The sequence below is a fragment of the Tachysurus fulvidraco genome, chromosome 23 (genome assembly GCF_022655615.1).
Source record: "Tachysurus fulvidraco isolate hzauxx_2018 chromosome 23, HZAU_PFXX_2.0, whole genome shotgun sequence".
Lineage (NCBI taxonomy): Eukaryota > Metazoa > Chordata > Actinopteri > Siluriformes > Bagridae > Tachysurus > Tachysurus fulvidraco.
In genome coordinates, this window is record NC_062540.1 from 16,697,145 (window position 1) to 16,718,740 (window position 21,596).

The following is a 21,596-nucleotide window of genomic DNA, read 5'->3' on the forward strand; positions in this document are numbered from 1 at the left end:
AACTGCAGTCAGGTCAAGACCCCGTTGAAGACAACAAGCATGCAGATGAGCTTCCCTGAGACTGTTTTTGATAGTTTGTGCAGAAATTATTTGGTTATGCAAACAATTGTTGCAGCAGCTGTCCGAGTGGCTGGTCTCAGAAGATCTTGGAGGTGAAAATGTCTGACTCCTAACCCTAAGGTTGTGGGTTCGAGTCTCGACTGAGGTGTCTTTGAGCACCCCCCAACTGCTCCCCGGGTGCTGCAGCATAAATGGCTACCCACTGCTCTCTCTCTGTGTGTGTGTGTGTGTACTTTGGATGGGTTAAATGCACAGAACGGATTCTGAGTATGGGTCACCATACTTAGCCGTATTTCACGTCACTACATAGAAAAAGTATTAGATCTTTGAATTCAGCTCATGAAAAATGGGGGCAAAAACAAGTGTTGCATTTATAATTTTATTCAGTACACATTAATAAAAAATATTTAAATATACGTTTCATATTTCAAATGACATGTAGTTTGCGTCAAAAATTAGAATAACATCAAAATATAGCACAAACAAAACTAGCACGGAAAACAATTCTATTCTGATGCAACACTACCACCTAGTGGCGATCCTTCATCATTTCACTTCATTTATGTACGCCCAGAAGGTAAACACTGTTCAGGGTGCAGGGCAGGAAAATTCACCAGGAACAACATCCACACACTCATTCACACCTTAGCATAACAAATCCATTACTGCATGACAAACACAGTGAGATCTTGGGAAACACTGCACAGAGTGTAATCTAAGCGTAAGGTCCAAGTTTTAAGTTTTTATATAAAATTTATACAAGATATGTATTTTACAAAACAGAATAATTTTATGTACAGTTCTAAGAAAAACAAAGTTAGTTACTTCAAATGCTTACATTTTTTTTTATCTTTATTTATACACCAAAGAATATCCTTCAAGTGCTTACATTATTGACCTTTAAATAACACACCACAGAAACACAACTGCATACTGACACATGAAAACTGAAATCGGCAGACACGCTTTCCTTAATCTCCAGAATATATAGTGGAGTCGTTATTTACTTACAGTACATGTTCGTGTTTGGTCTTCAACTATGCATATGATGTAATGTCTTATGGAAGTCGAACAAGGCAGAGGACATTTAGAGAAAAAGAAGAAGCAGCTTTCTTTTTTCCACATACACATTACAGTGCAGTGAAATTCTTCATCGCATATACCAACTTTGAAGGTTGGAGACATAGAACAGGGTCAGCCATGAATCAGCTTCACTGGAGCAGAGAGGGCCCAACAGTGGCAAATTGACAGTGGGCTCAATGGCCCAACTGTGGCAGCTTGGCAGTGCTTGGGCTTGAACCCCATTCCACCAATCAACAACCCAGAGCCTTAAGAGATGCTGCAGCAGGAACACAAGATCTCATACACGCAAAGCATGCACACCACCACTGTGCCCACCTCCCCACATTGCATAGAAATGGCATATTGCAATTCACAAGTTTGTTAAGATTTACAGTTAATTACTAGTGAGGCATTTAAAATGATTCTTGAAATAAAAAAGTGCATTTTGGTCGCTCGAGTTGGTATACCGGAACTTAGAATAGGCCTTGTCAGTTTCTGTTTGTCCCCATGGCAACATTGCTTTGATCTTTGATGCATGGTTGATTACAACATCATTACAGGAACCCACGTGAAGCACACCGAGGCCATCAACAAAAAATTCTAAAGTTGGAGAACATAAAGTCAAACTTTTCAAGTCACTTAATCAACAGCATTACACGAGATATTGTAGTTAATAATTAATTTTATATGAAACAATGCTTACCAAGGTGTGCAACCCGTGCTAGACGAGGGTCAAAGCCTACTTGTCGGACCTTATCGGTCCGTGCCATGAAGAAGTTAATAACAGCATCCGTGACCACACAATTAGGAAAGCCTTTGAGCACATGATAGGAGCCCCTTCTCATGTGTAAACAGTCTCCATTTTCTCCACCTTTTTCTGTTGAGATGATATGGCAGTAGGTGGCAGTGTATCCTGTCACCTCCCTGACTGCCCCACCTACCTGGGTGCATGCAAACAAACACACAAAATTACACTACAGTGCATGAAATACAGTGAAGGGTCCCATTCAAGCAGACAAACATTTTGTTCTAACCTCTTGCTGTAGATTTACGGCATTTGGCAGACAACCTTACTCAGAGAGACGTACAAAGGTGCTTTGAAATCTCTATCAATAGGAAACAAGTCATGCAGATGCATTTTGACAAATTGCGTTCATATGTAGACCTGCCAGCTGTGAGTTGCAGTAATCCAGTCTTGAAATGACAAAAGACTGAACAAGTACCTGAGCAGCTTGTGTGGATAAAAATGGCTGAATCCTTCTGATGTTGTAGCAAATCCTACATGAGTGTGTAACATGAGCAACATGTTCTATTTAATTCAATTCAAATTTATTTGTATAGCACTTTTAACAATGGATATTGTCTCAAAACAAAAAATATAATATTATATGAAGATTAATATTAGAACTATATTAAAATGTGTTTGGATTTATCCCCAATGAACATGCCTGTGGTGACTAAGGCAACTGTGGCAAGGAAAAACTCTCTTGGATGGAAGAGGAAGAAACCTTGAGAGGAACCAGACTCAAAAGAGAACCTCATCCTCATTTGGGTGACACTGGGGGGTGTGATTATAAATATACAATCCAACAAGTATTTTTGAGGTTGTTGTCCTGAAAGACCACAGAGTTGGTTTTGAATGTCTGAATACTTCATGAAATAGAGTCCAACTAGAGCTGGTACATTACTAGATGCCTCAGAATCCTCACAGGGTTGGCCTCAACTCTCACATTTTCCTCACATGTAAGGAAAAGGACAGTTAATTGTCCATGGTTACCCCAAGGTTGCGAGCAGCGACCAAAGGGGAGACCAGATTGTTGTGTAGGGATATTTTAAGACCCTGACCTGGGGATGAATCACTCGAGATGACCCGCATTTGCTGGGATTGAGTTTTGACTGATGAGCCGTCAACATGATGATATGTCTGCCAGACATGCTGAGATCCGGACAGAAATGCAATTTGAGGAAGGGAAGGATAAGAGTCTAGCCGACAATGACAACAGCAGCAGCTGTATGTAATAATACTTCAAAACTTTGACAAGTTGCATTCAGTCACAAATGCACTTCATTGATGCTTTTTAAAGTCAGAAGCAAAATCTTGCAGCATTACAGGATATAAAGATCTCTGTCAAACAAAGCACTGATACAAGTATGTACTGTACTGCGTGGGTGTGTATGCAGCATGGAAACTTCTTTTTGACATTGGACATGTGTACAGGTGAAGAGAAAAAGATTTTATTTTTACTTTACAAGCACTACAACCAGCAACAAAACCTGCAGCATTTATCAACCATTCTCATCAGTTGGAAAAAAGCAGCACGGTTACAGGGTATAGCACTACACAGATGTGTGACAAACAAGCAGCAGTTGAAAGAAAGAAAAGAAAAGCAAGAAAGAGTGAAAAGCTGAGGTTAAAGGTAAAAACTAATTTGCTTAAGTAGAATGTAAGCAAATTGTAAAGAATGTTTGGTTTCGTGAGATTAAGCTGACTTGGTTTATCAGCTTAGCAAAGAGCAAAGCAAAATTCAATGTGCTCCTCTTACCAGGTCTAAAGTGGTGCTCTCCAAAACATCCACCATTTTTTCCAGCCTTGTTTTGGAGGTGAAGATGAAATCATCGTCCACCCACAGCACATATTTAGTCGTCACCTGAGAGATAGCGAGATTACGTCCAGCAAACCAGCCCTGTGGAAAAGTTTAAAAGGTTAGTTATGAGGCAGATTTCTTGAGCTACAGTAGGTTTTGTTACTCAAAGGTAACTAAGATGCTTAAAGTTTAGCTTTTTTTAGAAACCTGAAGACTAGATTTGAATGTACATCACTACAAACCTTTTCATAGACAGTGGGTTCTGACAAGTCACAGACTTTTACTATTGATTTTGTCTTGATAGTAAGAATTTGTGAGTCTTCAGGGTCCTATCTGACATCATGTGTGTGGGTGGGTGGGTAGGTACTGTAGGTAGATTTTTTTCCTGTAAAACTCTGCAAGGTCTCTTAAGCTGTCCTGAAAGGCGATAAGAAAAGGGTTCTTCTTTCCTTTGCGATTACAATATTAAATGCCCCAAAGAATTAATTGGGGCTATGAATTGGCTATTAAAATCTCCCAGAAATATAAAGGGAGATGGGAGCCAAGTAATAAGATGGTCTGGGTCTAAGCGTGTCAGATTTAGATGGCGAGGAATGCAGATAGACCATTAGAACATGTATGGTGTTTTGTATTGTCAGTCATACTGCTGTAGGTTGCTGCTAATATTGATTTAACTAAGAAACAAGTCATTTCTTATAAGGATGGCTGTACCAATAGACGCTGGCTTGTTATTAGGTCCGAAGTTGTTCAAAATGGTAAAATGACAATTCCAACAGATGATGTGTTTTGCCATTATTTATGGTAGGGAATAGATAGGGACAGATGTCCTAGTTCTGCCTTTAGGAGATGGGCTTCTATTATGCTGCTTACTCTCTTTCATCTCCACATCTTAAGTTTGTCTTTCCTTTGAAGTTTTCTTTTTTGCTTGTGAGAAGCTTGCTTTACTGACTGGGGTTCCATTTTAATTCCTCCTTGCTAGAAGCTTACTATAGTTTGCTGTTTGAGTTTTGGCTTTGTGCATCTACATGATGCCTGTCTGGCAATGTTCTCACAGATCTTTTGAGCAAATTGTACAATGAGACATAGTCCCATGTTCAAATAAAGGAAGCCACAACTAACCACATTTAACAGGAAACTCTTCCTCCACTGTCAACTCACAACAAATGTGTCATATATCAGGTCAGTATTTTGCAGCATATTGTACGTGATGCATTGCATGCACGTGGCAGTGTGTTTGTAGTCTGTGAGAATACAAGCATGGTTATTGACTTTTGACTAAAGTGTGTATGTGTATGTGTGTGTGTTTGACAAATACTTCTATATTTGTCAAGACATATCACGGTGCTTAGAATTTGAGTCTGAATTATGAATGTGCTTTTATTAGGACTTTGTAATGTGACACTATTCAAACACAGTTTTTTCACATCAGTTGTCTGTAATATATTTACTCTGTTTTCTCCCCTCCTGACCACCACCCGCACCTGACCACCACCCGCACCTGACCACCACCTGCACGCTCACACAAACACACAGAGGTTTACATTTGGTTTAAGAGACACTATAAAATTAAAAATATTAGCTAGATATTAAACCCACTGCTAATCCACATTTATTTTCTAAAAATCCTTTAATTTTTTACATTTTTTAATTAGAATCTTATACTATAGAACAGTGAAACTCTTTACCTTTTTGAAAGGCATGGTGTAGTACTCTATATAAGGGCCAGTCACAGGCTTAGGATGCTCGTTGTCATCAGCTATAATGATCGTGACCGTTGGATAGAACTGTCGAATGCTGTCAATCAAATTCTGAAGCTTGTCATAACGCAGAAAAGTTTTTGTAGCAATAGAGACAAGCCTGGATATGTCATATTCTAAAAGAAGAGGAAGAAAGAAAAACTAATGAAGTAAATATATTTTCCAAAATTCCATTTTGAAAAGGTTTTACTGTGTGTGTCATTACATTTTGGGACCTGTGTGAATTACCTCCTTTAGGTCCAGCAGGTCCAGGATCATAGAGTTTAGGAATGAGTTCATGTCGGATATTAATGGTGAAGGATGCTTGGTATCCGTCAGTCCCAAATTGCACTGGTTTATAAAGTAATTAGATTATTGAGACAACCTTTCAAAGCCACAGAAAAGTACATTGTTTCATGTACTAAGATGGCATTAATTAATTGAATACATAATTAAAAAAATAACATTACATGCCTTTAAAAACTAAACATAAATAATTTCAATTAAAAAAACAAAAACAATTCACCAATAAATTAGGAATAATCCAATCTCTTGCTAAATACATTTCTACCATTTCTTGAGAACTGACAGGTGAGACAGTCACCTTGAAAACAGCTTCTTTTTTTTTTTTAAGTTAATTTCAGCTTCATGCCATGTTCACACACTTGAAGTGACAAAGTTGAGCAGACACCATTTATTTTCCATTAACATGAGCAATAACAACTTCTGGTGACCAGATGCGTGTGTCCTAGAAACTTTTAACTTTATGCAAATGTGGAGGAACTTTGTGCATAAAGGACTAAAGAAAGTAGAGGAAACAGGATCCATGGCAATGGAAACACACATATATACGACATATACACACACACTGATGAATTTTAAATACAATCATAAAATCTAAATTCAGAGATTTTAATTTAAATGGCAAGAAAATATATGGAATATCAGCTGTAAAAATCACTGTGTTGTCCCGCCCACTTTTATTACTATGGAAACCAGTAGTAGGAACGCCTACTGGTGACCACATAGTGATAAATCCAGTGCATGTGTGAAGGTAGCATCAGTCAAGCATGGCAGCTTACCTATGTCTGCAGTATTTGGATGAAAAATTGTATTTGTATAATTGATGAACTGCAGTTGTCTATTAAGCGCAGATAAAAGTGGACTGGAGAGAATCATCTGCATTTTTCCATCCCCGCTTACATTGACATCATCCACCAAGGCTGCTACGTCAAACGTGCCCATGCTGGCAGTTAAATTAACCTGCAACAAACAGGGAAGTCAACATTACTGCAGAAAACGTCAATAAATATGACCAACACAAGAAAATGTTTTGCCAGAACACTGATTAAATCTTGTGCATAAAATGTTTTTATCATAATGAGTTCCTGATTTTTAATCTTGTTTAAAGACAACAAGCCCAAATACATATATACCAAACACCAAAATTTACAGTATGTGCACAGAAAGAAAAATAATTAGAAAACTTACTCTATAAAAACTCTGTGACTTCATTTTCAGAGCCAAGCCTTAGAACAAGAAAAACAAAATGAACAAAACAGGCTTCAACACTTCAACAGCTATAAAAAATACAATGAGAAGCTGATCGCACAATTTCACACCACTGATTTACTCTCAACAAGAAATCAAGTATTAACCCCTAAAACACTTTTGCTTGCAGAATGAACAAACATTTTGCAGGGATCTCAAGTTTTGAAGACAGGCAAGCGTGACATCTCCAACCCCCCCAAACCCCCCATCCCCCCCAAACAAACAAAAAAAGAAAAAGAAAAAAAACAATAATGGGGTAGGAGTTGTTTTTGGTAAGGATCACTGACTGTTTGGTTAATTTACATTTATTAACTTGTGTATTTGTGTGTGCGTGTGTGTGTGAGTGAGAAAGAGAGAGAGAGAGAAAGTGAGAGAGAGAGAGAAAGAGAGAGAGAGAGAGAGAGAGAGAGAGAGAGAGAGAGAGAGAGAGAGAGAGAGAGAGATTATGACTGGTGATGTTTATTGTAAGTGTTTGTTGCCTTTTTGGACTCCTTTATCATTTGTAATGTTGCTCCCATGTAAAACAGTTCGGCTCAAGCCCAGACATTTTTAGGGTCATGATTGAGGACAATGTCCCGTACAGAGACAAGCTGTTTCGTGTTGAGGTTTTGTTCAAACCGACCATAGAAAATATCCTCGCTAATGAATGTGATTGGTTGTTCCTTTAAATCTTACCCAGACAGTGCTATTTTCTGATTGGCTATTGTGTAGCCTCTTTTTTTTTGATTGGCTGATAAATGTCAGGCTCGACTAAGAACTGAGATGCGCTTGATTCCTGCCCGGTTCCATAGAGACAGCGGTGCGGACAGATACATTTTGGGTGCTGCGGCTTATTAAATATATGATAAATAGTCAAAAAGTTTTTCTGTGTGAGAAATACGATGTGTGGCAGGAGAGCATGACAAAAGACCAAAAAGTGTGACTATCACTCTCAATGCGTGACACGACAGCCATGTTTTTGTCTTGCCATCAGTTCAGTATATAGTGGCACAGGATAGAGACAGATCTCCATCTGCTCATGTTTTTTGCAATGTAATAGGAATGAAAACGCAATAATTAACAACAGTTTGGTGTAAAGCGACGAGACACAAATTGGAGTTATTCTTAGTTAATCTTACCAGCCAAAAATTTTACATTTTTAAAAATATGCAAAAAATGTAATTTATTTTTAATTTGTCCATGTACAACGTGTCACATTTGGTAACTATTTACAGGACAGATGACAGCTTTAAGACATGGGAAGCATGAGCTAAACTGCAATAATGAAATGTACAGAGTTTATATTATGCTAATATATCATTCACTTCCTTATTGAAAATCTACACTGACGCTCATAGAAGCGCTACTGCTAGATCTGCTATGACCCACGTTACTCTATTATTAATGGGAGGAAATATTAACACACATTTGACAGCAGCTGTTTTACTTGGGTTGCACTGGTTCTCAGGCAGTTAATCAGTTTTTAGGCAGGTTTGTTTTAAAACAACAACAAAAAAGGTTTATTTGACTCTGTCCACCATATTATGATCGGTTTTACTTATTTGTTTCTTATAAAGGGGGGCTGACCAACAAAAACACGAGCTAGTTTTTTCCATTACCGCATGCATCCTAGCAGCACACAGCTTTTGTTTCAAAAATAGATTGTCACCTTAATGAGAAACAGTAGGGTCTGATCGTCTGTTCTGAAAGCTTCACCATATTAATGATATCTTTTCTTCTCTATTTTGTAAAATAGTATTTTGGTTATTCAATTATTCACTTTAGTTTATGTGGACCATCTGCATCATGAGTCTGTGTATTAACAGTAATGATTTAAACTCAGTGCATTAACATAAACCTATGATTGAATTTATGGCCAGTAAACATTTATCAATATTTATCAACACTTGGCTATGAAAAGCAATAAATAATATCATGGTGATCTTTGAATATTATGCAAAATTAAAGAGCATACACATTTAACATAGTCTTAGAGATACGTTTATAGACAATCAACCTTAATGATCTATTCAGAGATACTGTATGTTGTTTTAATAGAGGCTTTTACCAGGAATTAAAGTAGACTTTTTAGGTTGGACATCTACCCCCTGGGTGGGGTATTGAAGAGGGGTGTTTGCCTCAGCAATGATGAGAAGATTTGCTGCTGTGTGTGATCTGTAAGTCCAAAAAGCCAGAAGAGTTCTTGTAAGTGAAATACTGTATAAGAGCACACTTTTCATTGTATGAAAACACATTCATCATCTAACCATCCAGCCATGCATACACACATCCATCCATCCATCCCTCACTCCATCCATCCATGTCACTGCTTTATTCTCATCAGGGTGGTTATTAAGCCTATCCTGGAAACACTGGGCAGAAAGGAGGGACAAAGTAGACCTGTCCTAGATCATGGCTACATGCAAAACCTTTCGTCTGGTAAACAAATGACCGCACAAGGTTTGCGGCACCATCTGCAACAATCTAGTGGTCTCCGAGTACTTCCTCATAGTATAAACCTCACTTGTGGTTCCTCAGTAATTATTCAGGAAGTACCTGGTTTTAGTAAGACATTTTGAAATGTGGTAAAAAAAGATGCAGTATGTAAAGGAGGAAGTAGTTACCAGGAATTTCTGCAACAAATTAATGGCAACTGAGCAAGAAAACAATTCTGTACAACTATGTGCATGTTTTATTCGAGTTGTTTAGAGTTATAGAACAAACTGATCGCCTACAATAAGCCAAGTGAAGACAGGCACATCAGTACAGCAAATTGCAAAGGTTTTTGTGCGGTATTGTGGTACTTAATATGTTGTCTACAAAGATCATATTAAGAAGATGAGGAACCAGTTGAGGAAACATCTGTATGTTATCTAGATTAGATATAAAAATAGAAGACATAGTTTTCATGGTCAGTTTATAAATTGCTTAGTATAAAAAGTATATAATAGTATAAAATAAAATTCATGTTCAATCAATAAATTTGCTTGCTTTTAGAGAGTATTTTAATGGAATTGTAAAAACTAAAAAGTAATAAAAAATGAAATTGAAAGGTTAAGATGCAAAAAAATAGAAATATCTTTCAATTCTTGAAAGCAGCTGCATATAATACAAAAGGTCACCAAGCACAAGCCTTTTCACCCAGTCGATAAAACATTCCTGTGTGCATCCATGAGTCACTTGGTACAGTAAGGGTGGGGAAAAAACATAGCAAACTTTTTTTTAGACCAAACACCTCACCTTAACAAGAAGTTGTTGTACTCATGCCTTCTGCGCTTTTTTATTTCCTCAAGCTCTTTAGCACTAAATGAAGTCTGCAGCTCCTCAGCACCAACCCGAGGGAAAAAAAGATCACCAAAGGGCACATTAAGATGCCATGCGTCTCCTTTGCAAACACATCCATTTCTGCAGTGTAACATGAAATATATTTTTTAAATTAGCTGGTAAGAGACAAAGACAAATTAAGCTTTATCAATAGTTAATTACTTGATTGCACTTTCTGTGCTTTTTTAAAACACAAATCACAAAGATTGCTTTGCAACATCATACTGAATGTCTACAATCCTGCATTGTGTAATCAGATTGGGACAAAGTGCAGATTAAACTAACAAAACTGATTAACTGAGGCACTGATCCAAAACGTTTACTCAGCACCAGGATGAATGAAGGCTTATTAATAAATAATTATATACTGACAGCTTATGTTTCTTTCTTTTTGAGTTACACCACAAAAGTGAAGGCCTTAAGTGCTGTTTATAATGATTGGAATAATTAAATGTGTTAAAGAATGGTGAAAATCAATAGGTCAGATATAGGACATAGAAACAAATAAGTGACTAAGAAGATCTGTGAATCTTCTCACCAAATCTTCTCACCTTTCATGAAACTAGTCAAAGCGAGAAATATCACGCTTAAATGTGTATCAAAGTCTTTCTCACTTGTGAAGTCAGACCAGAGTCTGACTGTAGTTCACAGTGCTGTGTTTTCATTACAATTCAGTTCAATCTTATTTTTCTATATTTAAAGTTTTAAATTAACATTTATATTTATCCCTAATGAGCATGCCAGAGTAGTGAAAAAAAGTATTCCCTGAGATGAAACGAGGAAGAAAATCTTTAGAGGAACTAGGCTCAAAAGGGAAGTCATCCTCATCTGGGTAAAACAAAACAGTGTGACTAAAATTTCCAGTGAAATTTGCTCACTAACAGTAGTTATCTGCCAAAAAGGTTTTTACAATAATAACCATGACTTGACTGCAAATAAAAAGTGGCTTCAAGGTGATCAAGAAATAGGGTCACTGCCTCAGTGATGGTTGTCAGAATGATAATGATAAATAATCCAATCATAGGTTAAAAATTCAAATTTACACATTACATTAATGATCATGATTTATCAGGAGACTGAAATTGAATAAAAGAAAATATTATCTGTTATATAATACCAAATTGTACTGGGTCAGTTGCTATTAGTTTATTTTCTTCTTTTTTTGGTATATAATAAATTCTAATAGGTTTGCAGGTTGGCATATTTTGGTCATTAAATGTAGCTGCAAAAATGCTCTGGCACAAGAAGAGGCCACTTGACAAACCTGTTTTAGAGGGCGTGTGGGAGGGAGGGAGGGAGAGAGAGAGAGACATGCTTTTTAGTGTTCAATGTTGAAGATGAGGAGACGGATCTCACAGCTTTCCTCAAAAGAAAGAAAGAAAGAAAGAAGAAATACAGACAGAGACATGGATGGATGGATGGATGGATAGATAGATAGATAGATAGATAGATAGATAGATAGATAGATAGATAGATAGATAGATAGATAGATAGATAGATGGATAGATAGATGGATAGATAGATAGATGGATAGATAGATGGATAGATAGATAGATAGATAGATAGATAGATAGATAGATAGATAGATAGATAGATAGATAGATAGATAGATTATTTGTCATGCTAGCCATGTGATAGCATTTCAAAAATAGCGTCCAACAAGGCCTCGGTGCAAAATTACATTTAATGCAAAATTTGAGACACACAAAGTGGAATCACTAGCAGCATACCTTCGCTTAGTATAACCACAAAGATAAACAGATAGGCAATATGCATTTAGAAGCGTGTCAACCTTTAGAGTTTTATCTTCACTGCTAACCAAATTCAGAGATACTGTTTGTTTAAAAACAACCCATTATTTTATTACTCATCTCAGATAAGAACGGTGGGAAAATTGTTAGGGGCAGCTAAAATGCTATTATTGCTAATTCCTTGGGTGTCAGTTTACTACCATTTACAGGTAGTGTTTAGGAATCCATATTTAGGAGTATTTAGATAATTAAATATTAAGCATTTGAACCATTTTTTTGTGAAGTCGGAAGATTCATTTTGCTACGTTATTATTCACACGAAATCAACTAAGAACCTAATATCTGTAAACGCTGGAAACACAGATTATATGACAGTATTTAATGTTGTTCACAGGAAGGTAAGATGCACATAGGTATAAGTCATCTACAGTCATTTTTTTTTGTCTCATGTCTGTTTTTTGTCCCCAAAAAACAAATCATGAGATTTTTAATGATTATGTTTCATGCAAGTAAAAGAAATAAATCTTTGATTAAGATGCGTTATTCCTGTGAAGAACAGAATCACACTGTGGGTTAATAGGTAAGTAGAACAATATAAGATTTGCTGTTTTTATGACAATTAGATTCATAGACACAGCATGAATATTTATATTGCATGAAAATTACCAATTGTCTGTACTATATATAAACATTTCTGGTACACGGATAAGCACAAAATCCCTCATCACCATCTACTCTAAGTGTGGCCTCGCACACACTACAGCTGTAAAACACATCAGTTTTTTTTATTATTATTTTAGTCTATCAATCCATCCATCCATCTATCCATCTTACTGTCAAAAAAATCAAGGCATCATAAATATTATTGTTTATGGCTTAGTAAAGTTTGTAAATAGTTTTAAGGATAATATCTCTCGTTGACTGAATTACATTCATTATGTGCTATAATAGAGTCCACACTCTTGCCAGGAAGAATAAAAATGGGCTTGTCACAGTAATGCCATAGGGGAACAAAAAATAGTTCTTCAATGTAACTTTCATTAAATAATTCTCTATAGTATGGCTCTCTTAGTGCCATGAATAACATTTTTATAGTCTGAAGAATCTCTTTTCACTACAAAGAAGATTTTGTGTAATAGAAATGTTCCCTGCATATTAAAAGGTTATTCATAGAACCACACACGATGATAAAGAACCATTTAAAAACCTTTATTTTTAAGTGTACTCACCGTGCTGTAATTTCTTTGAGTTGGTAAGGAACGGCGGTCTCGCCTTTCTTCAACTGTTCATTACGACTAAGAAGCTTTGTTATGGTGGAGTTTAGTCTTCTTTGATCATCCACCACAGTTGGTGCATTTGGGCTCCAGTGATGAATGAGAAAAATAACTAACAGTCCTAATATCACAAAACCCATCAAAACCTTCACCCTCTGCACACGCATGATGACCTGTAGATAACAAATTGTGTATTGCATGGATACAAATAGAATTTTTTGATCATAGATTCAGCAAACATATTCCTTTTACGCTGTCTGCTAAGCATTAGTGTTTGGTTATCCACAACAGTGCTGCAGATCTTCAATGATTTAAGATATTTTAATATATGCAACATAGCTTCAAGCCAGCTTGTTAGATTACAGATGATATATTATAGCCTGTTATTTGTAGGAGGCCACATTTACACATGAATTTGTTTCATATATGTCTCATCAGGTGTTTATGATCCTTGTAGATAAGGAACAGAGACTGTTCATTGTGATTGTAACATTTCAAACATTGCTTCTGGTTTGGTAATTTTTTCCAAACAGGAAACTTTTGGCTCTCTATAAGGAATAAAGATAAAAGTCCAGTTTCTGTTATTCTTCAGAAGAACTGTTCTTCTTCAGAAGAACAGAAGAGGAGACATAAGTGGATAAAAAATTTCCCACAGGGAAAAATACAAAACCCAGTTTTACAACAGTTTTTTCAGGAAAGTATATTGATAATGTGGGTGACTCGGAAACTCACATAGCAAATATGATGCAACATGCACTATAACTGAATGGAATTTCAATGATGTGAAAAGGTTTAAAGGAAAAACATCAAAATAAAATTAAGGAAAGATATATTTAGATTAAAAAACGTATAAAGGAAAACGTATTCGTATCTATATTTACTTGTGTTGTTCATACTGCTCAAATAAAAAAAATCCTCTTTTTTTACGTTAAAAAAGTTTTTTTTTTTTTTTTAAATATGTTTGTTTTTTAACGCAGTAAAGGTAATATTACGTTTGTGCGTAAAAGAAAGGAAACTTCTTGTCATGACGTGGAACAACGCAGGGGAAAAAAACAAACATAAATGTAAAATGTTTGTCACAAAACCTGATAATAGAAGATGGGAAACAGAAACGTGCTGTTACTTGTTACTCTTGTGTTAGTTGGTTAACACAATGAAAGTTCACCTTTACTTTTGCGTCATATGCGAAATTCAGAGCTAAACAAATGGCGCATAAACAACTAATATAAATAAACAGGCTATTACTAACGCAAAAAATAAAAAATTTACCTTCATTTTTACGACCGATAATTCCGACTTTTATTCCCTGGCAAGACCCCCGGCATCAGCCTTTAATCCTGCATTAACATTAGTACCCACGGCTCCTGTCAGGGTTGCCATATCCGCGTTCACACAATTTCATTGAATGCCTGCGTATTTTGTCCACACTTGCCTACACAGAAGTTGCCAAGTCTGCAAGGCAGGTTTCTTTCACTGTCATTTTAATTTAAGAAAATGTTTTCCTTTTTTTTCTGAAAGCGGTTTGGTGGTTTGCATTTTTTTTGCATTAAAGTCGAATACGATGGACAAAAGAAACAGTAAACGTGAGCTGTTCCACTCGCATGTTCTTGGGTTTGATAAATGTAAGTTTTCTTGGCACAGTATTTCTAGCTTAACCCACTGGCTGATGTTAAATTGTTGATAAAATGTTAAGCTTATAACAAAAATATACATTAACAATTAATTGTATGCACACGTTATGTAGTTGGACCTCTTTTGCAAAGCAAAATGAAAGTAGATAAACCTGATTCATAACAAGATAATACGATTAAGGAAACAAGGTTAAGAAAACCGGTAAGACCAATTGCAGGATTTCAGTGTTAATTAAAGGTGGGGCGTACAATGTTTGAGAAATGCTTCAGAAAGCTGAGTCGGGCTGACAAACAAAACAAACGTGTAGCCAATGAGCAGAAAATGGTGTGTCTCTTTCCCACCCTCAGATACCACAACTTCTGATCGGATCTCAGCATGTCTGGTAGTGATGGGAAGTTCGGTTCTTTTCCATGAACCGGTTCTTTTGGGCAGTTCGTTTTAATGAACCAGTTCAATAATCCAGTTCACCAGTTCTTTTATATCCTGACGTATTTATGTCATTCACAATGACGCCAATTCCTTCATCCCGCCGCTGCTGGCAGATATTAATACAATCAATTTAACACATTTGAAAAGTTCTTTGTAATCATAACTTTAGTTGAATACGTTTCTTACATTTAACTTTTGCAACTAAAACACCCAGTACAGGCATTGATGTGCAAACGTGGGTGTTTTACGTGTCTGAAAGATATAAGGTTAATAAACTAATCTTCATCAACTTACAAAAACTTACGAAAAAAGCATAATTTTGAAATGTTTCTTTCGCTCCATCAGTTGTTTCAAAAACTAATGCAACTTAGTTAAACACTCATACGTCGATAAGACATTAAATCATAACCATTTCCATTTGTTGCTGTATCAGTTCAGTTATTCAAGCATGCGCAGTATCAACAGCTCGAGCTCACAGTTCTCTCAGCGCAACATGTCTCAGTTAAGTGTACAGGAGTTAGGAGTATTTAGATGAATAACTTTAGTAACTTGTGGATCAGCGCTGACTAAAGACGCGAACTGTTTAGAACGAATCAGTGAAAAATTTGGTGAAAAAGAACGTTCATGAACCGGCCATCACTAATGTCTGGCAGAAATTTCATCATGGATGACTGCTCATCAGTTAAAGCTCAATCCTGGCAAAACTGAACTGCTGTTCATCCCAGGTGATTCATCCCCAGGTCACGATTTTGCTATATCCTTCCACAACGATCTGATCTCCCCTTCAGCCACAGCCACACACACACACACAGCTCGCAACCTTGGGGTAACCATGGACAATCAACTGTCCTTTTCCTCTCATGTTGCTAATAAGACTCGCTCATGTCGGTTTCTTCTATACAACATTAGAAGGATCTGTCTCCCCGTGACCCCCCCCCTCCATTTCCCCGAAAACAAGTCTGCCTTTTACCGAAAATCAAGTCTGACCTTTTGTTTTTTTCTGTTGCAGTACTTCTGCCATATTATTAAAAGACATGCTGCGTTGTCAAAACTGTTGTTAAAATGTGCTCCAGAGAACTTCCCTGTCACGTATCACACAGAAGACATGTCTCGTGGACCAATCTCCCAATCTCACTTTATACAATTACAATGAGTGAGTTTTTCTCTATGTTTTTCTATGTTTTGTCTGTATATGATTTCCACTGATCATACGCCTATATACGCATACACATACATACACATGAATACGACAACCGTGACATACACAAAAACCTATGTATGAGATATCCACCTATATTAATACCTACATTAATCACATCTCTACATATAAAATGATCAGTGATGATACTCTATCACCTACAATCACCTATGGTATAGGAGTTCTGATTTAGGATATGATTATGACATACGACATTTTATGATCATATTTTAGGATATGAGTTTCTTGATTACAGTAACATCAGGTTCAAAATCAACTGGATTATATATTAGCGGTATTCGACTTACGATTAGGTTTTTTATCTTATTAGTAGAAGTACTGCATTATTACTTAAGCTAAGCTTTTGCATTTTATAATGTTGTTTTGCATATATGTGGAGATCTGTTTATGCTGACTCCTTAAGTTTGCTAGGGCCTGCACATGCATTTTTATTTTTAAACCTTAGTTCCTCTGTTCTCTCCTAAAGGACAGGTTCCCTTTTTTCTTGTTTTTCTCAAATTCTCAGAGTTCTGAGTACTGAGTTTTATAACTTCAATAAACCACCTTATCTCTGTTAACACTTGTCTCAAGGTATCTAACACTATATATATATATATATATATATATATATATACATACATACATACATACATACATACACACACACACACACACACACACACACACACACACATATATATATATATATATATATATATATATATATATATATATATATATATATATATATACACACACACATATACACATATATTATAATCATATAACTCATATAGCTCAACACTATTACAATATCTGGCCTACACCCATATGTCCTACAACATCAATTGTAATAGTTCATATAATAGCACATATCAAGATTTTTTCCAACATCAGTCTCTTGTCATTTCTAGACTGGATTTCTAGTTCTCGCATACCACCCCGCTGCTGCAATCCCTCCACTGGCTTCTGGTAGCTGCACCCATCAGATTCAAAACATTGATGCTGGCCTACAAAGCCAAAAATGGACCAGCTCCCTCTTACCTAAAAGCCCTCATCACTCCTCGCACTGCACCCCGCACCCTCCAATCTACCAGCACTGCTCCATTGGTTCCACCATCTCTCAGGGTAAGTATACTACAAGACTCTTCTCTGTTCTGGCACCAAGGTGGTGGAATGAACTTCCCCTAGAGGATGACAGCTGAGTCACTCGGTATTTTCAAGCAGCGGTTGAAGACCTACTTATTCAGGAAACACTTCAACTAGCTCTTCTTTCCCTATCTTTTGCATTTAAAAAAAAACAACCTTTGACACTTTTTAGTAGTAGTAGTAGTAGTAGTAGTAGTAGTAGTAGTAGTAGTAGTAGTAGTAGTAGCCTTTATTGTCACTGGTCACAGGTACCGTGAAATTAGCCATCAACCTGTCCATACATAAAATACATACAATATGACGGGGGTGGGGTGGGGGGGCAGGACAGGAAGACAGGGAATTGAAAAGAAATACAGCATAACATGAGGGAAGGGAGGAGAAAAAAAACAACCCCCAGACTATGCTCCGATGGGGAGTACAGTGTTGGAACAGGAAAAACACCTCAGCAACATAAGCACATACATGTAAACAGTACGCCATAAACACACGACTTGCAACAGGGGAGGGGAGGGGGGTGGAGGTAATCCAGCACAGACAAGCAGCCATCAGGTCCTGCAGCCTATATCTTCGGCGCTGGTCACAGACCCGCTTGTCAGACTGGCGGTACAAAGCAGCAAAGTCGTGGGATGGGGGTGTGTGTGTGAGTGCATTGTCTTTTAAAAATCATATCGCTCATACTACCAAAACAGCGTTCTTCCACCTTAGAAATATTGCCAAGCTGAGAAACATCCTGTCTGTCTCTGATGCTGAGAAGCTACTTCATGCCTTCATGACCTCTAGACTGGACTATTGTAATGCATTACTAGGTGGTTGTCCTGCATCTTTAATAAATAGGTTACAGTTAGTCCAAAATGCAGCTGCCAGAGTTCTCACTAGGACAAGAAAGTATGACCATATAACCCCAATTTTATCATCTCTACACTGGCTACCTGTTAAGTTTAGAATTGATTACAAACTGCTGCTACTTACGTATAAGGCTCTTAATGGTTTAGCTCCCATGTATCTAACTAGTCTTCTAACACGTTACAATCCTTCACGCTCTCTGAGATCACAAAACTCAGGACTACTGCTAGTTCCCAGAATATCTAAGTCTACTAAAGGTGGTAGTAAAGGTACTAAAGGTAACTCTGGAATAGTCTTCTTGATAGTGTTCGGGGCTCAGACACACTTTCCCAGTTTAAATGTAGATTAAAAACTCATCTCTTTAGTCAGGCGTACACATAATACATCCTATTGTATCATGCACTAGTACATCAGACCTACACATTTTTATGAGCAGCAGATATGTTAATCCCTTTCCACTGCTTCTCTCTTTGTACCCATCCCGAGGCATCCAGACACTGTACCAGTTCCCAACGTCCTCTGTGGGACGAAGCCTTTGGACGTCCACTGAGCCGAGGCCGACTCTAAGAATCCTGAGACATCACCAGTTAGACTCTGTGATACTAAGGAGATCCGAAGTCCATGATCCTTACACCAATACAACATTTAACTGAATGTATATTACAATCACACCCCCAGTGTCACCCATATGAGGATGAGGTCCCCCTTGAGTCCGGTTCCTCTCAAGGTTTCTTCCTTTACCAATTTAAGGGAGTTTTTCCTTGCCACTGCTGCCTGAGTCACCTCAGACTTGCTAATAGGGGAATAAATACATACACATTGTGAACTATATATATCTAATAATAATCTAGAATTTTTATTCTGTTAATTCTTATTTCTTTTATTATTCGTTATTTCCTTTATCATTAATTATGTTTACCTTCTGCTGTATGTTTATGTTCTGTAAAGCTGCTTTGAGACAATGTCTATTGTAAAAAGTGCTATACAAATAAACTTGAATTGAATTGAATTGAATATCTTTATATATGTGCATGCGTGTGTGTGCTTGTGTATGTATAAGTGTGTAGGCCTGGAGAGTCATGCTCCCGGCATCAAATCTTGGTGCCTCAGTCCACAAGATTGTCATAGCGATACACAGCAAGTTGCCATGGAGACAGCCTTGATCAGGTCCCAGACAGAGTCAACAATCAGCAGGTGTCTGTGGAAATGGGGGAAGGAACACAAGAGCATCTCGCTGCAGTGCTCTTCCAAGGGAATTGTTGTTCCAGCAGCGGCCTTGGCTGAGGCTAGTGCTGGTTGAGGGGAGCCGAAAGCAGATAAGATTGGGATTGTTTGGTCTTGGGGCAAGTAGACTCATTCCAATTTACACGACTACTCTCTTAGTCCATTCTGGTCTCCAAATCGATCCATTTTTCTTTCCAAAGCAGTGAGCTTCTCCGTGATGTTAACCATCGGTTAATAGTCCCAGCCTCACTGCTGACCGCTCGCCCACCGCATCAATCATGACGGGCAGCCTTATTAGGTTTTGGACTGCTATCACCGTTTTCTGATTTTCTTGATAAACCAGGGCAATGCCTAATCCAATCAGCAAAACTCCTGTTATCATGGTTCCGAATAGGTAGATATCTTCAATGTCCTCCACGGAAAGAGCCGCCAGACACATGACCCGCATCCTCTCCCACACGTCCATCGTATAGCCAGCTGTGAATGTTCCGGCAGGGCAGTCAGGTTCCCCTGAACCCAAGCTTCTCGTCAAGAAGATGGTGTCAATTGACACATTTCTTTCCATTTGTTGCCTGGGTTACGCATGTATGTGTGGGCGGAGCTATCAATACAGGGGTGGGACCCATTTGGGTTATGGGTGTGATTGTTTTGGTGATTTCAAATGTCAACATTGGCTTTCAAACATCGTACACCCCACCTTTAATACTTTGTATTAAAAAGTTAGATGATTAAAAGTTAGATGTTACAACAATTGACCAGTAGATGTCAAGAGAAGAGTCCTATTATTATCATGCATTGCTATCATTTTACTAAAAGTTTAAATTTTTATTATTATTTGTGTGTGTGTGTGTGTGTGTGTGTGTGTGTGTGTGTGTGTGTGTGTGTGTGTGTGTGTGTGTGTGTGTGTGTTTTCCACAATGTTTGCTTGGCAGTTGACTAGTACTTTGCATGTCACACTCATCAGCACCCCTGTAGGTCTAGTCTTACATCCGGCCCTGCTTTAGTGTTGTTTTATTATAAAATATGTTAAACAAGATGCATTGCTTTTTCAGAGGACAACTGAACAAAAAAAAGGAAAATTCTTCTGCTTTTTGGAGGAAGCAAATCTGTACAGATTTAGATCTCAAGTACTCTTAAATAAATACAGAAGAGTTAACTGTATGGTACAGAACAGGTGTTGTTTTTATTGTTTATTGTTTTATTTTATTTTATTGCTGTTTAGACAGTGTGGTTGTGGTAGATATAATAGAAGCAGATGGATAAATCTTAGTTCATCGTAAACATGAATAATGCTTACAATTGACTTTAATTGCCTTTCTAACTTTTAGAGTGTGTGTGTGTTCTCTACAGGTGGGGTAACCCAACCCAGAATTCAGTTAGTCATTAAAAACTGGCAGGTAACTTACCTGGCAGGGGCAATACCATGATCAAGGAGGTGGTTTGCCCAAAGTGAGGCTCGGCCGTTGCACTCGGGCTGTGCTGACCTTTGCGAATTCCCCAAATGTGGGAATCTCGACTGCATAATTTCTGATAGGGGGGACTGCGTTCGCGCTCTCCCCTGTTTTGTGGGGCAAGTCGTAATCCTAAGGTTGTGGGTTCGAGTCTCGGGCCGGCCATGACAGAGGTGCATTTGAGCAAGGCACCGAACCTCCAAACTGCTCCCCGTGTTCACGGTGTGTGTGTTCACTGCTGTGTGTGCACTTTGGATGGGTCAAATGCAGAGAACGAATTCTGAGTATGGGTCACCGTGCTTAGCCGTATGTCACATCACTCACTTATAAAATTGGAACTGCTTGGTA

At 37.6% G+C, this 21,596-nt stretch overlaps 1 protein-coding gene, 1 long non-coding RNA gene and 1 other non-coding gene across 7 annotated transcripts; 2 read left to right on the forward strand and 1 right to left on the reverse strand.

The window, feature by feature from the left end:
- Positions 1-425: 425 nt before the first annotated feature.
- b4galnt1a (beta-1,4-N-acetyl-galactosaminyl transferase 1a) lies at positions 426-17,687 on the reverse strand. Of its 5 annotated transcripts, none has more exons than XM_047807134.1 (11): positions 17,626-17,687; positions 13,278-13,495; positions 10,214-10,378; positions 9,042-9,148; positions 6,935-6,972; positions 6,526-6,706; positions 5,693-5,794; positions 5,393-5,580; positions 3,666-3,806; positions 1,826-2,096; positions 426-1,722 (listed from the first exon to the last, which is right to left on the reverse strand). In XM_047807134.1, the coding sequence occupies exons 2-11, from the start codon at positions 13,487-13,489 to the stop codon at positions 1,517-1,519; spliced, it is 1,611 nt and encodes a 536-aa protein (XP_047663090.1). In that variant the 5' UTR covers positions 13,490-13,495; positions 17,626-17,687; the 3' UTR covers positions 426-1,516. The 5 variants fall into 5 exon arrangements, with proteins under 5 accessions (XP_047663090.1, XP_047663089.1, XP_027026365.1 ...); XM_047807133.1 differs by lacking the exon at positions 17,626-17,687 and adding an exon at positions 14,592-15,264; XM_027170564.2 differs by lacking the exon at positions 17,626-17,687 and adding an exon at positions 14,592-14,910 and having other exon boundaries at positions 1,826-2,063.
- LOC125140047 lies at positions 14,814-17,517 on the forward strand. The gene is made up of 3 exons (XR_007139269.1): positions 14,814-14,944; positions 16,393-16,536; positions 17,496-17,517. It is a non-coding gene; the product is annotated as an uncharacterized LOC125140047 (long non-coding RNA).
- A 3,508-nt stretch (positions 17,688-21,195) lies between the features above and the next one.
- Positions 21,196-21,358, forward strand: LOC113658377. Its single transcript, XR_003444378.1, has one exon. It is a non-coding gene; the product is annotated as a U1 spliceosomal RNA (small nuclear RNA).
- Positions 21,359-21,596: the final 238 nt, after the last annotated feature.

Excerpts from the sequence above, each read along its gene's own strand:
- b4galnt1a (XM_047807133.1), bottom strand. Across the intron at positions 6,973-9,041 it reads AAAGTCTACTTTAATTCCTG|GCTTGGCTCTGAAAATGAAG; the intron begins GTAAAAGCCTCT and ends TCTTGTTCTAAG. Across the intron at positions 1,723-1,825 it reads AGCACGGGTTGCACACCTTG|AATTTTTTGTTGATGGCCTC; the intron begins GTAAGCATTGTT and ends CTCCAACTTTAG.